General features: G+C 46.9%; 1 protein-coding gene across 1 annotated transcript in view; it reads right to left on the bottom strand.

Annotated features, from left to right (window-relative positions):
• The window catches only part of Disc1 (disrupted in schizophrenia 1), a 352,530-nt gene that overhangs the window by 234,840 nt on the left and 95,599 nt on the right, over nt 1-22,091 (bottom strand). Inside the window, exons 5-6 of the mRNA XM_023700878.1 lie at nt 12,794-12,923; nt 5,350-5,585 (exon numbers count right to left, since the gene is read on the bottom strand). Coding sequence (XP_023556646.1) covers nt 5,350-5,585; nt 12,794-12,923 — 366 coding nt within the window. The remainder of the gene's footprint in view (nt 1-5,349; nt 5,586-12,793; nt 12,924-22,091) is intronic.

Genomic DNA, 22,091 nt, shown 5'->3' with positions numbered 1-22,091 from the left:
CTACATCTTATGCAGTTGGGTTTAACTTCACTATCTATCTGAATATCAAACATCTTAGGCATAACATGGAACAGGTATTTTCCATCAAGTATTGATATGTTAAACATTAAGACCCTACAGAATATGGAAATAAAAATTTTTTAAATGAAAAATATTTAAAGAATATGAAAAAACAATTACATATTTTTACACAGAAATTTAGAAATCTAGCCATATACAACACTGTAGCAGGACACTCCTGTGACACTTTTTTTCTTTCTCTTGTATCTTTTTTTCATTTATTACCCATTTAAAAAAAACAAACAAACAAAACACTTTTACTTGTAAGACAGTATGGCAAGAATCGGTATGTCATGACAAGAAGTACATATTTAGAAGACCAGAATGACAGGCATTCCAAGCGTGACCCTTCTATTACACAATGCTATCTTCAGTGCCCCAGGGATGAGGGAAATCCAACTTGTAAATACTCTCGTAAGTGGCTCCTGTTCTGTTCCATATCCTGCCTTGTCATCCTCCTTGCTGTGGAGTTCCTGGTCCACCCAGTGCTTAAAAATTGCTTTCCTTTTGTCTGGGGAAGAAAAGCCCTTTTGTCAGCTCTGCTTGGCACAGCTTAGCTGTCTCGCCTCCTGCTAACTTACGCAATCCCAAACAGACAGGAAGCCAAAACCGCCACTCTGGTCTCTAGCATCACTCAAACAAAAGGCAGTTGCAGCTGCCTGGCTCTGCATAGGCCCTGCTAACATTAAACTCTCTGAGGCTGGCCAATGGATGCACAAAACCCTAGTCAAAAATGATGGCCTCAGGGATGGGAGTGGAGCTCAGTGGTGGAACATCCACCTCCAAGTTTGAAGGCCTGGGTTCAATTCCCAGCACCAAAAGAGAATGAAAAGAAATGACTGCCCCAAGAAATGGACAACATTCCCAGTGTCACACTCAGAATGCAGCTGTTCTCAGGACTTGCCCTCCAAGCTTTCGTGTGGTTCTGTCCAGGGAAAGAATGACCTTCCATATGCCATGTGGAGGAAGCCCCTCCTGTCCATACAGCACCCAGCATTTGCAGCTCAACTCTGAGAATCTCCATGGATGGAGACAGTAACAGTCATAGGCCGTGTTCTGTTTCCCCAGGTTTTGTAGCAACACTGATCTTTGAAACCTGTCCTCTTAAGACTTCAAGATTTCCCTACTCCGCAGTCCACCTCAATCTCTCCCTGGCTTCTGGAGAAACTCCTCCTCTGACAGGACCGCTACAGGCCATGCCCCTCGGCAGCACTATCTAAAAGACAACCAACACTTGATAGCAAAAGTTGAGCTTACAGGATCATGGATGATTCAAGCAATCTCTCCAGTCTGTTGAGCCACAGACTCCACACTGACTTCTTGTAAACGCTCCACTTCAGAGAACCCATGCTGCGGCCCTTTAAGGAAAAGCTGTGTCTTCGTGCTCGGAAGGAAAGCTGGGTTAGTCAGCTTCTGGGAGGCAGAACTTCAGGGCTGGGGGGACTTGGAGCAAAGCTGCTCACCTCAGAGCAGCCAGGAAGCATAGAGAGAGAGAAGAGGCCAGGGACAAAAGACACCCTTCAGAGGCACACCACAGTGACCTATTTTGGTGTTAACTAGCTTTTCATTTGCTGTGACCAATACCTGAAAATGACAGTTTAGAGAGGAAAGGCTCTCTTTGGCCTGTGGTTTCAGTAGTGTAGGGCTATGATCAGCAGGCTCCACCCACTGCAACTCTAATAGTTGCAGCACCACCACGGGTGGCAGAGGACAGCTGCTCCCCTCCTGGCTCCTGGGAAGCAGAAAAAGAGAGCCAGAGAGGAAGGCTGCGGCGCAGCAGATGCACCCTTCAGTCACGCCCTGTGACCCACTCCCTCTACCTGGGCCCACCTCCTGACAGCCCACCGTGTCTGAACTCACCCGTGGATCCACCTATCCATGAGGTCAGTGCCCTGAAGAGCCAGTCACCTCTCTAGGCCCCACCTCTGCAGGCTGATGCGCGGGTCTAAGCTTTCAGCCTATGAACCTCTTAGGACACATTTTCAATTCAAACCATAGCAAAGGCCCACACACTGAAGGGGGTTTTAGCGCATGCTTTTGGCAGGAAGCAGCCTGACACCTCCCTTTTCAGGGTGAGAGAAGAAGCTGAGGAGTCAATATACGCAGTGCACAACCTGTCTCCATCAGGAGACGGGCCTCCCTGTTCCTCAAGGTGAGTAAGGCTGGAGCCACGAACCACCTGCTAGGGACAAGCCAGGTAATACGAATATCACAGGATGGTCATTCACCACCTGAAAAAGTAAAACACAATAACAACAACAACAACAAAAAACTGTCTCAAAGATGGCCCTCTGCTCACCATGAGCATCTCATGCTAGAGCCACTTAACCCATTATGTCATTCGGTTTTCCACATTCTTTCTGTCACTGGACCGCAAAATCTTTATTTTCCTAAGATTTTCTACTGCACAAATCCCCTGAGGTTTTGCAAAGCCACAGAGACACCTGTAGAGGATGGCTTTCCTTGAAAGAAGAGCATTTGGCCCTGTCTCCATGGAGTGATAGTACAGAGCTGGCTAGGACGTCTCTTATCCCTCAGTCGACTTTAAGCAATACAAATGGGAGCTGGCCCGAGGGGCTGAGGTGCAGTCTTCCAGCAATGCGACAGGTCAGTGTTGTTCCACCTACAGCTCCCAAGCAGTAGGTGTGAGCTAGCAGAGTGAAGCCGTGCAGTCAGCTGAGAATGGGCCTCTAGAAGAACCTACGACTTCTCGGGGCACGCATTACACATCAGACACAGAATAGGGCCCTGATCTCTCTCTCTCTCTCTCTCTCTCTCTCTCTCTCTCTCTCTCTCTCTCTCTCCCCCCCCCCTCGCTCCCTCCCTCTCTCCCTCCCCCAGCATTCAAGTACTTCCTGGCATTCTCACAGTCACCCATTCCCAAGCAGTTTCCCTCTTCACAAATTTATAAAACTCAGTTCTGCCCTCGGTAGAGGCCTTTGTTCCAGTTAGTCATCCTTCGAGCTGGCTTAGGACTCCCCACAACTACAAATATGCCTTTGTGTCTTTAGTCTCATCATGTATTATACTAGAAGTCATAGACTAGAATTAATTTATTGAAATTCCAATAACTTTTCTCTGTAATTACAAATGTGAGGTTTTCTGGACCATGACAAGGTCCAGAAGGGCTCAAAACACCAGGTTTCCTCTGGTCACCAGCATAATAGGCAAGAGCAGATCGCTGGTGACTTATGTGACCTCTGTGGGAATATCTGCATCTGGTGTAATGGGACCCTCCAGCCCCGGCAGCACGGTAGCATGCTCAGCCCACCCTCACAACTAGTACCGATGGTCACCTCTGAGAACTCCCAGACGGTGCTGCACCATGCTATAGTGGTGCTGAACAAAATGCAAGCTCCTGCTACATGACTTACTTCCCAATTTGATCCCCATTTAATCAATATTACCTAAGCAACTATATTTGTGGTAATCTTACTGGTTTACCAGCTTTGTCTCCTCTCACAGCCACCTGCAACTTCCCATTGGGTCAGTATCACCTAAGTGACTATACTTGTGGTCTTCTTGGTTGACTATAGTTTCACCTCACCTTGAACCCGCCTCACCTCCTGGCCTTGCTCAATAGGCACCTTTGAAAAGCAGGCAGGCAACCCACTTTTTGGACCCCCTTCTGTCCCTCCTAGACAGAAGCTTTCTTTCTCTCAATAAATTCTTCCTACTCTTCAAAAATAAATAGGAAATAAAATGCAAGCTACAATGCATGAGTGGAAGCATCAATTAGAAATCAGATGATCCAAGCTCTAGGCCCAGCTCGCCAGCCTACGACACCACAGACATCCCTGCTTCTGTTTATGAAAGTGCCTCTGGAGGGGAAGCACCTTTCTTGACTATCCAGCAGGAATCATTTACTGGTGCTGACCCAAGTCCTCACCAGTGTCCATACGATGCTCTCACTGCTGCGTCAGCAGGAAACTTGCTGAGCTTTGGTCTTCTCAAGTGCAGTGAAAACAGCAAGAGCAGCCTGCGCCCCACACCTGGCCACAGCACGCACATGGTGTGAAGGCCCCAGCAGAGACCAGATCAGCTGCACTTGGCTGAAATCTAGACACAGCCCAGATTTTGTCCCCTTCTCCATGGCTCTGTATGGGAAAATTTGAGGGACAGAAAGGCATGGGAGGGATCCTGAGTGACTCCCTGGAGCAGCCCTTGTGGCGTGCTGCTACATGTAGAAGAGAAGGGCCACTCCTGAATGCTCTGTGACACTGTAGACAGGCACTGTAGACAGGTGGCCTCAGGAGTGTAAAGTATAATAATAATAAAAACAGGCTGCAGAAAGCAGGATGAAGTGCGCAGGCCATCCAGGTCCTGCAGCGAGTCAGTTGCTAGCTTCGCTCATCTTGCATGTACCCCTAAGCCAGGTGTCAGCAACATCCCACCCCAAGTCAGCCGAGTAGCGACTCAGTGAGGCTCCTTTCAGACCAGCACAGGTTGAGAGCTTTAGGGAGCTCCAAGCACTAGGGCCACATATAATGCAGGTCCCTTTGCTTGGGTGGCACCTGTGGCACCCACCATCCTCACTACCCTTCTGCAGTCTACCCAGGTGCTACTCACTTCTCTGTGCTCATGTCTTTTCTGCCTATCTCTCTCCAAAATAAGAGTGTGAGCCCCTGAAGGCTATGAGAGAGCTGACTGTTGGCACCCTCCCCAACATGATGGAGCACAAGGAAGACCCTACTCTGTATAGAATAGATATGAAACCAGGCTTCAGAATTAATGAACAGAGACTGAAATTACTAATTTAGATTTTTCTTCCTTATCTATCAAATGGCCATGATGGATGCAATTCATGGAATAAAGCTTAGCACAGTGTCCGACACAGGGGAAGCACTCAACAAATGCCCCCTGCCCATCCCAGTCCATTCTTCCAGACAAAAACACTGGTGTTGAGCCACCCCCTCTCTCTGACACACAGGTCAGCTAGTTCATCTCTCTCCAGGGTCATCCTCCACAGAAGCTGGCATCAGAAGCCCAAGCCAAGGAACTCTAGTAGTTCTCAGAAGGAAAGAAACTGCCCAGGCAGTGAAGAAACAGAGAAGCTGCCTACAGGAAGGGAAAGGAGAGCGGGCATAGGGCAGGCTGGGTGGACAGGATGGAAATAATCTCCCATGCTTATGGCTGTCCCACATGGTGAAGAACCCACCAGAACACCGCCAGCACTTCCACTGGAAAATACAGACCACTTGGAAGATATTTACAGACAATGAACAGCAAACAGTCATTCCAACAACAGGTCAAGGTGGCAAGTGACAACAATCAGGAAGTCACCAATACCTCCTGACAGCTTCAGGTGGCTCTGCGTGGAAGGGGATCTGGTTGGCAGAAGCCATCGTGTCCCTCAGGGCTTCAGTGACCTCCTGCAGCTGGTCCCGGGGTAGCTGGGCCACCAGTGTCCCCAGGCCACAGTGCTCCCACTGGAGTTCTCGCTCCTGTTCCTCTATCTCCCTTCTCAGCTGCTGATCTTTTGCCTCCAGTGCAGACATCCTTTCTTGAAGAGCCTCCACTTCTTTCTGCAAAAAATAGAAAAAGATTCAGTGGAGGAACCTCCCCCAGCACCCTTCCCTGCTGATCTTGGCTGTTAGGAGAGAGGCTGGCTGCACTGGCTACACAGCTCCCTGCAAGGCGAATGGGTTTCTGGGAGTTTGCTGAACTGCAAAACTAATGCCAGCTTTATCATCCCGATGAGCTGGTAGAAGAAAACATTCTTTTCCAAGCATTACATAGCTATGGGGAGGGAGGTGTCCAAATTAAGATTGGACTGGGAAGAACCAGAAAATAACAAACACCTGACTCACTCCAGACAACCCACAAGGACACTGACAGCACCTATTGGGCACTGAGATTTATACCACAGACCAAGACACAGCTGGTCTGTCCCCAAGCCTGAGAATTTAGATTGCAAAGAAAGAGTGAAATCCTGGCTTCCCAGAGCGATGGGATGGAGAGAGCCATGAGATCCTGGTGTTGGCAGCTCATAAAAATATTAAATGAATTTAATTTCTACTAACATGGCAAACCGAAATCCAAATAACCTGCACCTACCCAATCTTGAGGTCAATGAGTAACACAACAGCAGGTAACTGGAAGCAGAGTGTGCACAGCGCCTGGGTAGATAATCATCTCACTGCCCAGAGGACTTGGAATGAAACACCACGTTCTTAATGAACTTGCCCCTGTGTTCCGTCATTGCTCCGCAGAGCCCAGAGCGCTCATCAGCCACCCTGAGCCTCCATTGCTCCTCCACTTGCACACGCGCTCTTTACCCTGCATACTTCCTCCACCCACCTTTGCTCTGAAGAGGTGAGAGGCGAGATGAGGCGCTGAAGCCCGACCACTGAGACATCCCAGCGACAGCAGCCCCGTGTCTTCCACAGGGCCTCAATCACAGCACAGCCGGCATGGTCCCTCCACCAACCTCCTGGCTCCCACCTTTGGATCCTAGTTTTTCCTTCTTTCTTTCCTTCCTGTCTCTTTTCTTTGCTTCCTTCCTTTTTCCCTCCCTTTCCTCCTTCTTTCTACTGCTTTCCTTTTTTTGTTCTTCCTGATTTTCTAGGCCAGTAAAATGCATGTGACATAAAATGTATCCTGTTAACCATTTTTAAATGCACAGGTCAGTGGCATCGAGTCTCATCCTTGTGTCGCCCTCACCGCTATCTGCCCACAGAACTCTTGTCATCCTCCCCAACTGAGCTCCTGCACCTCTCAGACACCACCCCATCCCTGCCCTGCACCCATGTTTCCACTTAGTGTCTCTGTGAACCCGAGGACTCCAGGGACCTCACAGAAGTGGAAACACAGTATATGTGAAAGGCTCATTTTATATAATGTTCTCCAGGGACATCTGTCGTGTAGTCTACACCAGAATGACCCTCCTTTCAAAGGCTGATCCTATGCCTTTGACTGCAGCCTCAAGCCAGTTTAGTTGTCCATCCATGGATGGCCACTGGGGTCATTGCCACCTTTTAGTTACCATGAGCGATGCTGCTGTGGCCGTGGGCGTGCAGAGACCTCTCAAGTCCTCACTCCAGCTTTCACATCTATCCCTAAAGTGGGATTGCTGGATCATGTGGTGAGTGTACTTTTTGTTTGTTTGTTTGGTTGGTTGGTTGGTTGGTTGGTTGGTTGGTTGGTTGGTTGGTTGATTTTGGTGTGATTGTTATTGTTAAGACAGTGTCATGCGGTGTAGTTCAAGCTGGCCTTGAACTCACAGCAAACCTCCTGCCTCTTCTTTCCAAATGTTGGGATTACAGGTATATGCTACCATGCCCAGATCTGAGTCTACTTTTAACTTCTTGAAAAATCTGAAAATTGTTCTCCATAGTGGTTCTAAAGGCTATTCCTTTTATTATTTAAGTTTATTTAGGGGCCGGGAAGATGGCTCAGTGGAATAAGTGCTTCCCTGGTGAGGATAAGGGCCTGAGTTCAAACCCTGGTTCTGGAAAGAAAAAAGTCTGGGCCAGGGAGATGGTTCAGTGGAATAAGTACTTGCCTGGCAAGCACAAGGCCCTGAGTTCAATCCCCAGTTCTGAAAAAATAAAAAAAAAATTTTTTTTTAAAGTTTATTGGTACAATTTAGGTATCCATAATGATTTCTTTTTCTTTTTTTTATTTTTGTATTTTAGGAAAGGGTCTACAGGGTGTTAAGATTCTCACTACTACATTGGACTCATAGTGATCTGCTTATTTACAGCCTCTCAAGAGCTGGGATTGCAAGCGTGCTTTACCACGCCCAGTCTCAATCGCCATCTGAGCGCACCCTTGGGGCAGGGCCAGCACAGCAGGCCTGGGGATTGAACCCCAGGCTCCTGCACCTGCTTGCAGGTGCTTTAATCCACTGAGCTATTTGGCCGGCCCTAGGTATCCATAAGGATAATATTAATCATACAGAATTTGTACCTGTACACGATATATTTTTTGAGGTGTACTCTTCTTTTTTAAAATAATTATATTGAGAAATAAATAGCAATGAGACAGTTTCAAAACCAATTAGTAGGACAGTTTCAATAATTAATACATTGCATATTGTTGTCTTCTTAGTGGTTATTCATAGTACAAGATGCAGACATGATATCCTGTCCACAAACACTATTAGTACAAATCTTTCATTCATTGAATTAAGAGAAAGGAGCTGTATATCTATCCTATTTTGAATATACAGATACAAAATAGTCCTTCATTTTTTTTTGTTTTTGCTTGGAATGCCTTCAGCACAGGTTTGGCTGGCTGGACTGTTGTGGGGATCGAACTACAGCAACCTGAGGCTGACAGCTTTGTGGAAGCAGCCACTTAAAGAACTGAGATAGGGCCAGGCCCCCATAGTCCTTCATTTGTATCCCTTTTTTTTGTTTAGTTTTGTCAGAGATGGGTATTTCATTGTCATTTAAATATTGTAGGTGTGTAATTCAGCGAAATATTCCAATATAGTCCTGTAGTCCATAATAGTAGTGGGTTTTCTGTAGGACTGGCAATGTCAGAAGTTGTTGACTTGAGCCTTTTAAAGCTCAGCGTGTTAATATGGTTTTATTTTTTATATTTCATTTTTATACTTTTCTGCTGGATGGTTAAGACCAAGATAAAGCAAAATCTATATAACAAGAAAACTTTTGTATCTGCCAAGGTCAGTCAAATCCCTTCAGGATTTACCCTGAAACCCTGTACCGAAGTTTGTAGATCCTTTGTCAGTGTCAGTCATGTGGATGAGTCACGGCCATTGCTTGACCAACTTGTTCTCTGTGAAAGCCTGAGAGAATGCTTTCTCTCCATGTGACTCTCCTTAGGCACACTCTACATCATCAATCCCTTTCCTCTGTGGCCCTATAATCTCCATGATCAGAAAATTAGGGACACAACTGAGTTACATGATGTCATTCCAGTCTTCTAAATATGTACTGTTTATCATGTCATACCAATTACTGCCATACTGTCTCAAGTAAATGTTTGTGTGTGTTTTTTTTTAAAGGGTAATAAATGAAAACAAGAGACAAGAAAAAAATGTTGTAGGACTGTCTTGCTACAGTGCTGCATATGGTTAGATTTCTAAATTTCTGTGTAAAACTATGTAATTGTTCATTCTTATTTTTAAAATTTGTTTTAATTTTTTAACTTTTTTTTCCTTCATATTGTGTAGGGACTTAAAAGTTTAACATATCAATACTTAATGGAAAATACCCATTCCATGTTATATCTAAGATGCTTAATATTCAGACAGATAGTGAGGTTAAACTCAACTGCCTATTGTAGAGTAATAGTAATAAGCTTCTCTTCCGGAGGGTTAACAACTTCAGTTTGTAGACTAAAAATTAGAGAAAAAGAAGGGCTGCAAGGACAGCCAACATTTTGGCCCCAGCCTTCCCAGGTCAGTGAGGACTCATTACATATGAGAACCTGTACTGTAACATCATGTACATGATATATCTTGATTCCTCTTTTCTTCCCGTTCCATAGCCCTCCCTTCAACCCCTCTTCCTCTCCTTATTTACAAAGCTTTGTTTCCACTTTATCTTTCTTTTTACATTTTTTTCTCTTCTCTTCCTTCCTTTCCCCTTCTATCCTCCTCAGTTCCCCTTTCCTTTTGAACAATTGCTTCCTATTTCACAATATCTCTTATACACTTTGGTCCTTATTTACACTTTTGGTTTCTCACACCAGAGAAACAATATAATATTTACACATGTGTCTCTCATTTATTTCACTTAAGAATGTGGTCTCAAGATACATCCATTTACCTAGAAACGTCTCAAGTTTTTCCTTCTTTATGGCTGACTAGTATTGCATGGTAAGAAAAAAACATATCCTCTTTGTCTGTTCATAAGTGGATGGGAATTTGGGCTGTTACCAAGATTTAGCTATCACAAACTGTGCTCCTATAAACATGAATGTGTGTCTATCACTGTAGTATGATGCTTTTAATTCTCCTCAGAAGCTAGCCAGGAGGGAAACAGCTGGGTCAAATGGAAGCTCTAATCCTAGGTTTTGTTGTTGTTGTTGTTGTTGTTGTTGTTGTTGTTGTTGTTATTTTCGGGTTTTTTTTTTGTTTGTTTTTTGTTTTTTGTTTTTTTTTTAGCAGAACTGGGGATTGAACTCAGGCCCTTGCACTGGCCAGGCAAGCATTTATTCTACTGAGCCATCTCCCCAGCCCCTAATCCTAGTTTTTTGAGGAATATCCACACGGATTTCCACACTGATTGTACCAACCTACACTCCAACAGTGGAGAAGGGCTCCTTTTTCCCCCCAGCCCCTCCAGTATGTGTTATTGACTGACTTCTTGATGGTAGCCATTTTTTCTGGGGTGAGATGGAATCTCAGTGTTGTTTTCATTTGCATCTCTCAAATGACTGTGATGTTGAAGATTTTTTCCTATATTTACTTGTTACTTGTATTTCTTCATCTGAGAAGTATGTATCATTTCAGATGCAATTTTTGGATGGGGTCTTTACATTTGGGGGCCTTGGTTGTTGTTTTTTTTTCAGTTCTTTGTATGTTCTAGATACTAAACCTTTGTCTGAGGAACAGCTGACTAAAAAATTTTCCCTGTTCTGTGGGTTGTCTCTTCACTGTGTTGGTGATTTCTTTTACTATGCAAAAGCATTTTAGTAAGATGAGACACCAGTTGTTGATTTGTTTGTAGTATTTCACATGAAATCCAGTTTTGCTCATAAAGCCTTTACCTACACCTGTGTCTTCAAAGGCTCTACCTATTCTCCCTTCCAGTAGATTTAGCGTTTCCATTTTACTATTTAACTCTTTGATCCATTTTGATTGTAGGTTAGTGCATGGTGACAGACATGGATCTAGTTTCAGTCTTTGGCATGTGGAAAGCCAGTTTTTCCAGCATCATTTATTAAAGAGGCTGTCTTTCAGTGAAGGTATTTGGCCCCCTTGTCAAAGATAAGGTGGCTGAGTGTGTTTGGAGTTGTTTCTGTATCTTCTAATCTGTTCTATTGATCCTCAGGTCTGTTTTTCTGCCAGTACTGTGCTGTTTTTATCACAGTAGCTCTGTGACAAGGATAAACCCATAACCTATTCTTAACACAGCAGTCAAGGTGATCCTTTCAGGGGTGCTCAGGCCAAGTACTCTGGTGCATACCCTTTATCCCAGCACTCTGGGAGGCTGAGGCAGGAAGGCTGCAAATGCAAGCTGAGCCTGAGAAACATAATAATTCAATAAAGTCCTGTCTCAAATTTTTTTTAGTTTTCTTAAAATCCTACTAATAAAAAAAGGAATTTAAAAAAAAGGGCTGGGAATATAGTTCAGTGAAAAGGTCCTGGGTTCATTTGCCACTACTGCAAAACATAAAAACAAAGTGTGGTCAGAGCATGTCTTTCGTGCTTAAAGCTCCCACTGCCTCCCTATGACAGACAGAGAAAAGCACAGGCCCTTCCCTCCACCCTCTCTCCTTCCTTTCCACATGTGCATCCCTCCAGTTGCCTTGGCCCTCTCTGGCTTTCTGAACCCACAGCACCACATCAGCCTCCAGCCTTCAGATGGCTCTTCCCTGGCCAGATGCTCAGACACCCATGCAGGGCCTGCCTCCTCCTCAGTTCGGCTCTTCACCCATCTCCCTGGCCTGCACACTGAGGCCCTTACCAGCTCCAACCCACCAACTCCCTCACTTTAAGTCTTAGAATATTTGCCATGTGTCTCCCAAATGCCACCCCAGGGAACCTGCACAAAGATCCTGAGCATTCAAAGGGCATCTGGCACACTCAGACCCACAGGAAGACCTATGGGATGGACAAAGATTCAAGCACCTTTCCCTAGAGTGCTGGGAACACTAGGGAACACTTTTCCTAAAGTGCCACCAACACCAAGCGACAGCATAGAATGCTTTAGTATGACACACCAGCACCAAGCAATGAACACATTACTTCTAGTAGTGAATACTGGCACCCAACGGTTTGTTCTCTGATATTCACAGGAACAGAGGTGAATATTGTTAAAAACTCAAAGCCAGATCCCATACTGCTATCCATACCATAGAAGGCTCATGGCAGAGCTGAGGGCTCAGTCTGTCAGGCACCACGTCCAGACTGGGGAACCTGACCTCCCTTTGCCAGCTTTCTACTGTAGCCACTTACCCAGGAACACTCTGTGCAAGAGTAGAGCTTGTCCATGCTCATCGGCTACTTAGAGCCTGCACCATGCTTTGGACTCAGATGGTGAGGACCTGCTCCCTCCTGAAGCCACTGCCACTGATGAGCGCTCCCCAGCGCCCCCTACCCCATTTCTATGTCAGCTCTAGCTGCCAGGGCTCCACTTCACCCTAAGCTGCCCTGTCCCCTTCCAGGGCTCCTCACTGGCTTCTGGCTTTATCCTGGTGCTGCGCCCAGATTCCAACCCCAGGTGATTCTGGGCCAACTTTCAGCGCTGCTAAGGCCATGCATGGCTGCCACTCAGCTTTCTGGTCAGTCCAGCCGCACCCATCCTGCAGTGTAGACCTGTAACTCCGCTTGTGGAAGCGCAGCCCACAGCATACCACACCAGGAGTTCCTGCAAAGCATTCCCAAGGCGCAGGGCTGTCTCTGCCTTCCAAGGGAAGTGTCTAAGGTCAAATGATGGCACAAGAGGAGAGTCTGGTCCTCATTTGTGACAAGATTCCTACAAGCCACCCAGCCACTCCCACCACCTCTCCTTTGGCAAAGCACAGACCCATTCTGCCATATTTGACTTCAGTGTGAGAAGCCCAACCCCTTCTGCAATATCTGTTTCCTTCTTACCTGTAGCTGCTGCTTCTCCTGGAGAAGCGAGTCTCTCCGTGCATGGGCCTCATGCAGGCTGCCCTGGACCATGGGCTCAGGGGCCTGGCACTGGCTTCCAAGTGGGGCTGGGACACAGTCACTGCCGGCCCTTAAAGAAACACACACACACATTATGAAGCAAACATGATAACCACTCCACTGTGGAAACCCATATGGAACACATCCATACTAGTACAGGAGTGAACACACTCACAGGAATTTTCAGTCAGAAATTTCACAAAGTGGCCCCCAGCCCTTCTCATCTTCATGAAGATGGCTGGCCTGAGGTCCTCAATGCATGTTTGGGGCTTTGGCTTTTCCAAAGTCAAATTTCTGCTGTGGGGCTTGCATATTCCCATATGGTTGTGTGTGGCTATTGAACACATGACACTTGGTGAGCCCCAACTGAAATGAACTGAGTGAGTGTAAAATACACAACTGATTCGGAAGACTTTGTGTGAAAACAAAGACTTTTTGTGTTCATTATACATTGAGTTATAATATTTCAGAAATACCGAGTTGGATTAAATATATTGTTAAAAATAATTTTGCCAACTGTGAAGATAATATGCCTGTAATCCCAATACTCTGGTAGCTGAGGCAGGGAGATTCAAGTTCAAGCCCAGCCTGGGAAGCTAATTTCAAACTTAGCAAGATGCTATCTTAAAGTAAAAAAATAAAAAATAAAAAAAGAGCTAGAGATGAAGCTCTGTGTAAAAGTCCTGGGCTCAATCTGCCAAAAAAAGATAATTTTTAACTAATTTCACCTATTTCTTGTTCTTTTTACATCACAAATAGATCAATTAGGGCCAGCCAAATAGCTCAATGGATTAAAGCGCCTGCAAGCAGGCGCAGGGGCCAGGGGTTCCATCCCCAGGCCTGCCGTGCCTGCCCTGCCCCCAGGGGGAGCACTGAGATGGCAAATGAGACTGGACACGGTGGCACGTGCCTGTAATCCCAGATCTTGGGAGGCTGTAAACAGGTGAATCACTATGAGCCTGAGGTAGTAGTGAGATTCTGAACACTCTGTAGGCCCTTCCCTAAAATACAAAAAAAGAAAAAAAAAACTAGATCAATTGAAGTCACATATGAGATTCACATTCTGTTGCACAGGGCACCCTGTCTTGGACCACTCAACAGAGCAAATCCCAGGGCTGTTCTTAGAGGAGGGGACCCAAGGGGGGCGTGGCTGACCTTCAGCCACTTGGGCCAATGTCCTCAGGTTGCTGGAAGACCACCCAAGGCCACCTGAGACGTGCTTGGTTGCCTCTGCCATTCCTGCAGGAGTCCACACACGTGATGACCTGAGGCTGAGGACAGTGGCACAGGACAGGCCCTCTTGCTGGTGACTTAAGCGCCTCAAGTCAGGGAGGTGTCTGCCACCGAAGCACAAGGAACTGAGCCCCAGAACAGTGGACTTTCAACTCAGTGCAGAAACAGCTGGGTCACTCAGGAAGAGTTCTACCAAATCCAGAAGGAAAAGGCAAGTATACCAGTTAGGAAGGCCAAGAGGGGAATGGCGAAGGATTAAAGGACCAGCGCACTGTGCAAAATGCCAGATCCAACAGTTACTGCCTTCCCTCACCTAACAAACTGAAAAGGCTTTCCTAAAACATAATTCTCTGGTAAGAGTAGAAAATGCGACTTTTTACCATCATTTTGGATCCTATATCCTCCTCTGAAGTGTTGTACAGAAATAACACAGATGTACATGAAGATTAGCTACGAGAACATCTCTTCTCAGTAGCCTCAAGTTGAAAACACCCTCTCCACAGGGCCATCTGAGGACAGTGTCGCACCCCAGGGCACAGCCTGAAATTAGGTCTCCAGGGACATGCAGCTGTGCACAGCAATCACTGTTCACTCTTTCTCTTATAGCAGGTTTCTTGCCGTTATGTACAATATAAACTAAATCCTATACAAATAACATGTATAGAAAATAGGGAACATATCCACCAACCCACTGCAAGCTCTCCCCACAGGATGGTACCACTGCTTCTTATGCCCAGTCTTTTCTACAGTTTCTGTAGTGAACTTGTATATCACTTTTAATAATAATTTCTTGAATGTTTTCCACTATATCTACTAAATAGCTACACTATTTACTTCAACAAATTGACCACAGCCACCCTGCCTCACAGCTCGCAGACATGTCAGAGTTTTAAATAAACCCCTTTGGGTACCTTAGTCTCAAGTCCCAAGAAGACACCTGCAGCTCCAGGTATTTGAAACATACATTCATGTCCTGAAAAGGCCCCATCAAGCCTCCCCTGTGCCCTCAAACCTGTCCCTCGTCTGCCACACTAAGCTTTCTCCTAGGCTGATGGAGGGAGACAAAGGTTGCAGGGTCTCACTGCCTGGACACATCTTCAACAAGAAAATGAGTACTGAGTTTGGGTCTGGCTTGTCCCCACCAACAGAAATGTATGGGGAGGCAGAGCCTCTGGAAGTTACTGAAGAGCAGTTTGGGCTTTTCTTACGGAGTGAACACTTTGCTCATGGGACAGCTGTGCCGAGAGCAGGGTGCTCTGAAGGGGGCCTGTCCTGGCTGTCTGCAGCTCTCTGTTGCTCACCCCCACTTCCCCTTTGCTTCCCCTCCATACCATGGGGCAAAGCAGCCAGCAGCCACCCAGAATGGCACTGTGCTGTTTGGATGCCCCAGGTGCCAGAATCATCAACCAATTCAGCCTCTTTCTTTATGTATTATACAGCTTCAGGAACACAAAAGGGACTGGGACCACGAGCAGTTCCCCCGAGGTGTGCTGCGCTAGGCTAGCCTCCTTCCCCTCCCCTCCCATCACATGTGTTCATGCACTGATTCAGAAAAACGTAAGACATTACCATCCTCACTGTCACAGTTTCATCTGAAACGTGCCCCCAAAACTCATGTTGTCAGAGGTGGAGCTGTTGAAAATTGACTGGATCGTGGGGCGCTGTACCCGACAGTGGACTCACCCACTGATGGTTAACAGCTGAGTGTTCTGTGAGGAGGGAGGGCTAGGTGGGAGGAGGCAGGTCACAGGGTTGCCTTGGAAGGGTACATTCTGGCCCCTGGCCCCTGGCCCCTTTCTGTCTCCCTGGCTCTTTCCCCGTCTCCATTTCCTGTTGCCATGGGTTGAAAGCTTTCCTCCACCATCCTGTTCACCATGCTGTTTCTGCCTTTGAGGCAGAAGCCATAGACTGAGCCCTCAGAAACCATGAATTAAAATCCTGTGGTGGGTACCTCACGTGCTTTGCCCCAGCAAAAGTGACTAATATGCCCACCTACAATGTGCTAAGCATTGTGCCTGCTGTTGGGGCACAGGTGCCAGAATGCTTAGCACATTGGTTCCTCTGTGAGGGGGGACACCTATATCACTAAAAAAATTACCCAGAATGGAAACATGCTCTGTGCAAGGAGCAAACCGAGGGCTATAGAATTAAGGACCTTCTGCTCCAGCCTTAACATGGCATTTGGAAAGCAGCTAGGCCTCCAGCCGTGTTGGAGGCAGCTGCCCAGGTACCTTCAGAAGCAATCCTAGCAGGTATGTTACCTCCCAGTCTGGCAGTCTGAAAACAGCAGCTACTGGGGATCAGGAAGTTACTTTTCTGATGCAAATTCAGATTTCCTGGTGTGACTATTAATCATGATATGTCAACTTGATTGTGTTAGGAAACTTTAGGAGAATAGTAAAGCCCACTTCTGGGTGTGTCTGAGGGGTGCTTCCAGGGATCACTGATCTATAAGCCAGCAAATTTAGCTGGGAAAGTCCACCCTGGTTGTGGGCGGCAGAATCCAATTGGCTTGCAGCCTCAATGGAATAAAAGGGAAGGAAGAAGCTGATAGAATTTGGGGTTCTTGTTGTTGTCACTGGGAATTGAACTCACAATCTTGCGTTTAGCAGGCAGGCATTATGCCACTGAATACATCCCCAGCTCTATCTTGACAGGTTTTTTGAGGCATTCCAGGCTGCTTGAGCAGGTATGCCCCTTGCTGCTGGCACCTTTAGACATCAGTCTCCAGTGTCTTCAGCCTCGTCGCACAGCCTCACACCAGCAACTCTCCAAGAAGCTTCCAGACCTTCAACCTCAGACTGTGCTGCAGCCTTGATCCCTCTTGTTTTGTACTTCTGCCTTCATCTTTTTTTTTTTTTTTTTTTTTTTTTTTTTTTTTTTTTTTTTTTTTTTTTATACTGGGGATTGAGCTCAGGCCCCTGCGCTTGCCAGGTACTTCTGCCTTCTTGGGCTGAGCAGCTACTGGGTCCTCCTGCTCTCCACGGCCACCACTGTGGGCTCTCCTGCCTCTAGTCCTATAAATCTCCTGCATAGTTACGCATGCTTTTTCTGTTCCTCTAGAGAACCCCATCTAATAAACATCGATAACCCCGAATATCACTTACTATAACATACCATGCAATATAGAAGTTTCTTCCCTGTTTCATGTGTTCAAAGGCAAATGATAATAGTAGTAGGAGCAGCAGAAAAATATTTGAACTCAGAGTAAAATTAACTTCTATGACTTGAGAATGCAGTGCGCAGATGATCATCTCCTTACAGAACTAAGACGGTGATGGGTCTGCACCCAGGCAACAGTCAGCCGGGTACCATGGCGTGGGGATCCAAGCCTAACCACGTGCAGCTCCTAGACTGATTTCCATCTTGTTCCGCTTGGTTAACCTTAAACTTCCTCTTTTGTTTATCTCACAAGCCAAGCTTTTCCTGATCAGCGCCTAGTACCACACATACTCTCCATGTAAGCTCCACCTCTAGTCCAACCCGATAATAACCCCCACTCTCAGCTCCCTCCCAAAGGGTCCTTGCCTCTTTTCGGCAGCCCTCCCGCATTGAGCAGTAAAGGATTTTTCTTTCTCCCATCTCTCCTCCACATCCAAAGAAGGAACCTCACAGACAAGATGTCATCATCAACTTTGCCAGTGAAGTAACCAAGTCTCAGGGCAAATGAGGGACCTGAGGGTGGCCAGAGACAGAGCAAAGGCAGTGCTCGGGAGTCGGCGCCGACCAGGCTGGGCTCACCACTGCCAGTGTGTATGGATGCCACACCGTGATGTTCCCAGCGCCCTCAGAAGCCTGCACCCCTGGCTCCTAACCACGCTCCTCCGGCCAGGTGCTCCTTGGGAGCACATCAGTAAGCCCAACCGACAGGTCTCAGTGTCACACCAGGCCTTGGCTCTGTCCTCCTCAGCTATGTCCTTGGGCTCACACAAGCCATCTGATCCTGCCTCATTTTTACAGTGAGGAAGACAATTGGGACAATTTGGGACAATAATGCTGTCATGGGGATTCCATTTATATAACACCTGACCACGAAGCACCTATTGTGTGCAAGACACACACACACACACACACACACACACACACACACACACACACTGGGGTCTTTGGGGAAGGAGACAAAGCACCTCCGTCCTGACAGTTGACCTCCCAAAGTCATCATCTTTGCCCCGGGAAGATGAGCAGCAGATTCACACCAGGACTCACCATCCTATACAGGAAAATGAAAACTAAAAGCGCAGTGCGTTTGTGGGTATTCACATTATCATGCTTCTGAACCCTCTTGGTTGCCAGTATCTCTCCGAGGAGGATGCACGTCCTCTCTTGGCTTCAGAGTCATAGTGTGAGTTCACCATTCTGGACTGCGAGCCTTGGAAGGCACCTGAGTTCATGTCATAGGCTTTGGCAAATATTTGTTGGGTGACTTAATGAGTCCATAGCCTAAAAATTCCAGAAGTCATTTATATTCAGTCTCCTATTGCATTAGATCATGTCTTTGCACTCATTCATTTCCCAATTTGCTCTGCTTATGCTAATATTAAGAGTTTCTTGAATTTCCTAAATAGATACCATCTGGGTCGGGATGGGAGTTATTAAAGGAAATCAACACAGAATTGAAAATTAGCAGCAGAGAAGGTACAAGTGGGTAACTGGGAATTCTCCATATTATGGTTAATCACATTCATTACTTAATCCATAAGAAAAGCCCTTGTGATTAACCAAAATCCCTCTGTCTGTTTCTCATACCCATGCCTCAGGTACAGGAAAAGGTCCCCCAGGTCCACAGCTGGGCCCAAGCCCCACTACAGCTTAGTAACGAAGCAGGGACACATTCCCTTCCCCCACGCCTGCAGTCCTCAGAGTCCCGCACCCTCTGCCTCTCCTGCACTGCTCCCTTTATCCTGAGTAAGTCTCAATGTGTAATCCCTAATGTCAGTGCAAATTAGCATTGCTGCTATAAACTAATCAGTATGTAAAATGAGCAAACCCCTGAGCGGCAAAAATTAAAAACACCACGCAGGGTAAGATGTTAGAACAGCACTTGGCCAACAGAGACGCGGCGTCTAAGATCCCTCTCTCAGACTCAGGGTTCACAAGGCCCCCATCTGGGCCTGCCTTCGACTGAAAACAAGCCCTCTCCACTGTCTTTCCAGCAATAATATAAGGAAGCATAAAACCCATTTGTAAAATAAGAGCTACACCACAGGAAAAAGCAAATGAATGTTTTCATCCTTGGATGTCACTCAAGATGCAACCCTCTGAGTGCCAATTGCAGTGACAGTAAAAGAGGAAAGATGTGGTCGCTGCATGGGATGGGTCCAGGCAGGCATGTAATGGGCTTGCCTGTGAGGTCCTCACTTGCTACCTGCTCTCCAAGGCAGCACCCAGATCCAAGTCCCCAGGGATGTCGGCTTTGCAGGCTGCCTGCAGAAGCTTTGGGTGAGGACAGTGAAAGGGCAAGGACAGGCTGCCCAGGACCTGCCAGCATCCTGCACCAGGACCACAGGGGAAGGTGGGAGGTGCCCCCTCAAGCACTATATGTCAGCAGCTTTTGGAAGGCCAGAGATGGCCATTCTGTGCTGGACCAAAAACTATCAGGCAGAAGCTCTCACTGAAGAAATGGTGTCTGTCCTAGACCCCCCAAGTATGCTCTAGACCTAGAAACAAACCTCCAGAAACTATGTTGTGAATCACCAAGGCCTCTCTGAGGGCAGAAGAGAACACTGTGGAGTTGCCATGACGATCCAGGTCGCCTGCAGTTCCTCTCTAGGGGAGGACTGGGTCTGCGATGGCTGAGAGTGAAGAGCCCGGAAAAGTCACCACTACACATGGCCTCACCCCACTCAGGGAAGTGACTGTCTCACAGGTCATGTGCATATTTATTTGAGTTTAGAAAAACTGTGCCTGATGCCATGGGCTCAGCACACACCTCTGTTGAATTTATGGGAAGAGCCTGAATGGGAGGACTTGATCTGGAGGTTGTTACATGTAATCTGCTAATTCCAAAGCAAGTTCCAAGGAGTCCCTGGGCTCACCTCAGCCCATTCTTCCCCCTATTGCTTTCTCCCTTCTCTCTTTGAGGGGTTCTGACTGGGTCCCCCATGCTAGCATCACTTTTGGGGTCTCAAGCTCCAATTCAAGATCCAGAGATATACCTGGCATGTTGGCAATATGGAGAACTTTAAGTGGCTCACAGTCATCTTGTTTTATGTCCTTGGTACAAGTTACTTTCTAGTCCCCAGTGTGTGGTCATTCTAATCTGAGCTTGCAGTAGATTGTCACTGGGTCCTGTGATGCTACAGTTTGTAACAGTCCACACATGACAATGCAAGAGTCACCTATTTCAGAGGGACAGAGGAAGAATACCTGCAACAGCACCTTTTTAGTCCCCTGTTCAGTCCATCTCAAGAGAGACATGGGGACAGAAGCATGGGGACAATTACATCTTGACAGGCCCTGTGCAAAGTTACCAGGTTCCTTCAGCATTTTTTGTTTGGTTTGTTTTGTTGTTCTTTGCTTATTTACAGCACCTACTTAGTAGATTCTAGAAACCTCCTTGGAAGGGTGAATCTGTAAAGACATGGAGTATCTCAAGAGTTCCGCTTTGAAAATAGTGTGACTGCAGCTCTTAGGGTGGGGGCATGTCTCTATGGCTGGGCTGCCATACACTCAGCTAGAGAATGACTCCTAAGTCAGGGGACCCCACTGAACAGTGATCTTGAACTAGTACTGGTCAGTGGACAGTGGATCAACAAATTACCTCACCAGCTTCCTAGGGCTGGTATCTTTCCAAAGCCTAATGAATCTGCAGAAATTCCAACTCATCTATGTTCACCCTGCCACCAGCTAGCTCCTCCTCTGCCTGTTTCCTTCTTGTTCTGTCCCTCACTGAGTCCCTAATAAGTTAGCTCTCTTGGTCAGCTCTTTTCTGCTCTGCATCTGGAATAGATGGGTAGCCAGAGTCCCAAACAGCACTACCCTCTTAGAACATTCCAGAGACCTGGTGCTGTTCTTGTTCCTCACATCAGACTGATCCCAGCCTGGTGCAACCCGGCTTCATCTTTCCCCTGCAGCTGCAGCCATTCCTATGGGGACCCACATCTTCTCCCCAACTGATCTGATTTCTGAGGTGATGGCCACAGGGCCAGGCACGGGCACCCCTCTCTTACATGGGAGGACTGAGTCCAGCTCTGCATGAAATGCCATGTGCAACTCTGCACAGCAGGAAGACCCATCTTCAGAGGAGGCTGAGGTCGGGAACATCAGACTATGAGCCCCCAGCGGCACAGAGACCATGTCTATTCATCCCTGTTCCTTGACACTTCATGGATCCTCTGAGAACAGTTGTTATTTGTGCTGGCTCCTGGGTCAAATGCAAGTTGTGAAAAGGCCGGTGCCTGGGGGCGGGGGCGAGAAGGGCACTGGGGGCCCTGTGTTGACCAGGGTTGTGAGCCTGCACCTGGACCCAGAGGGATGGCCTGCTGATCCCTTAGCAAGCCTGCTCAGGGCTCTGGAGGGGACAGGTGGTGCTTGGGCCTCACACCACACGCTGAGTGGCAGCTGCCCAACTCATAGTGGGCTTTGCCTGGTGAGTGTTTCCGGTTACCCATGTGGGTATGGGCGTGAATGTGTGCGTGTTCCTAGGAATGGAACTCAGGACTTCACACTGCGAGGCAAGTACTGCATCACTGAGCTACACCCTACGCCAAGTTCTGAAAATTGAAACTTGTCTTCTTTTATACAAAAAAGTAAATGAAACAATAATTTTTTAAATGACAATAAAAATAATTTTTAAGGGAGCTGGTTATACCTGAGTGCTTACATTTGCTAATATCCTAAGATCCAAAGATTGCCCCCAACCCAGGGGTGACTGGTGCTGTCCCAGATCCACGAGTCTGCTGATACTGCTCACTGCAGTATGCGTGCATAAGCCCGCGCGGCCTACAGTTGAAGACATCTATAGCTATCATCAGATTTTCACATATTGACCTCAGAAAGGTTAAGA

Source organism: Octodon degus, unplaced genomic scaffold (genome assembly GCF_000260255.1).
Source record: "Octodon degus isolate 3935 unplaced genomic scaffold, OctDeg1.0 scaffold00127, whole genome shotgun sequence".
Classification (NCBI taxonomy): domain Eukaryota; kingdom Metazoa; phylum Chordata; class Mammalia; order Rodentia; family Octodontidae; genus Octodon; species Octodon degus.
The sequence above is the reverse complement of the archived record's forward strand: the minus strand, read 5'-3'. Positions and strand labels throughout refer to the sequence as shown.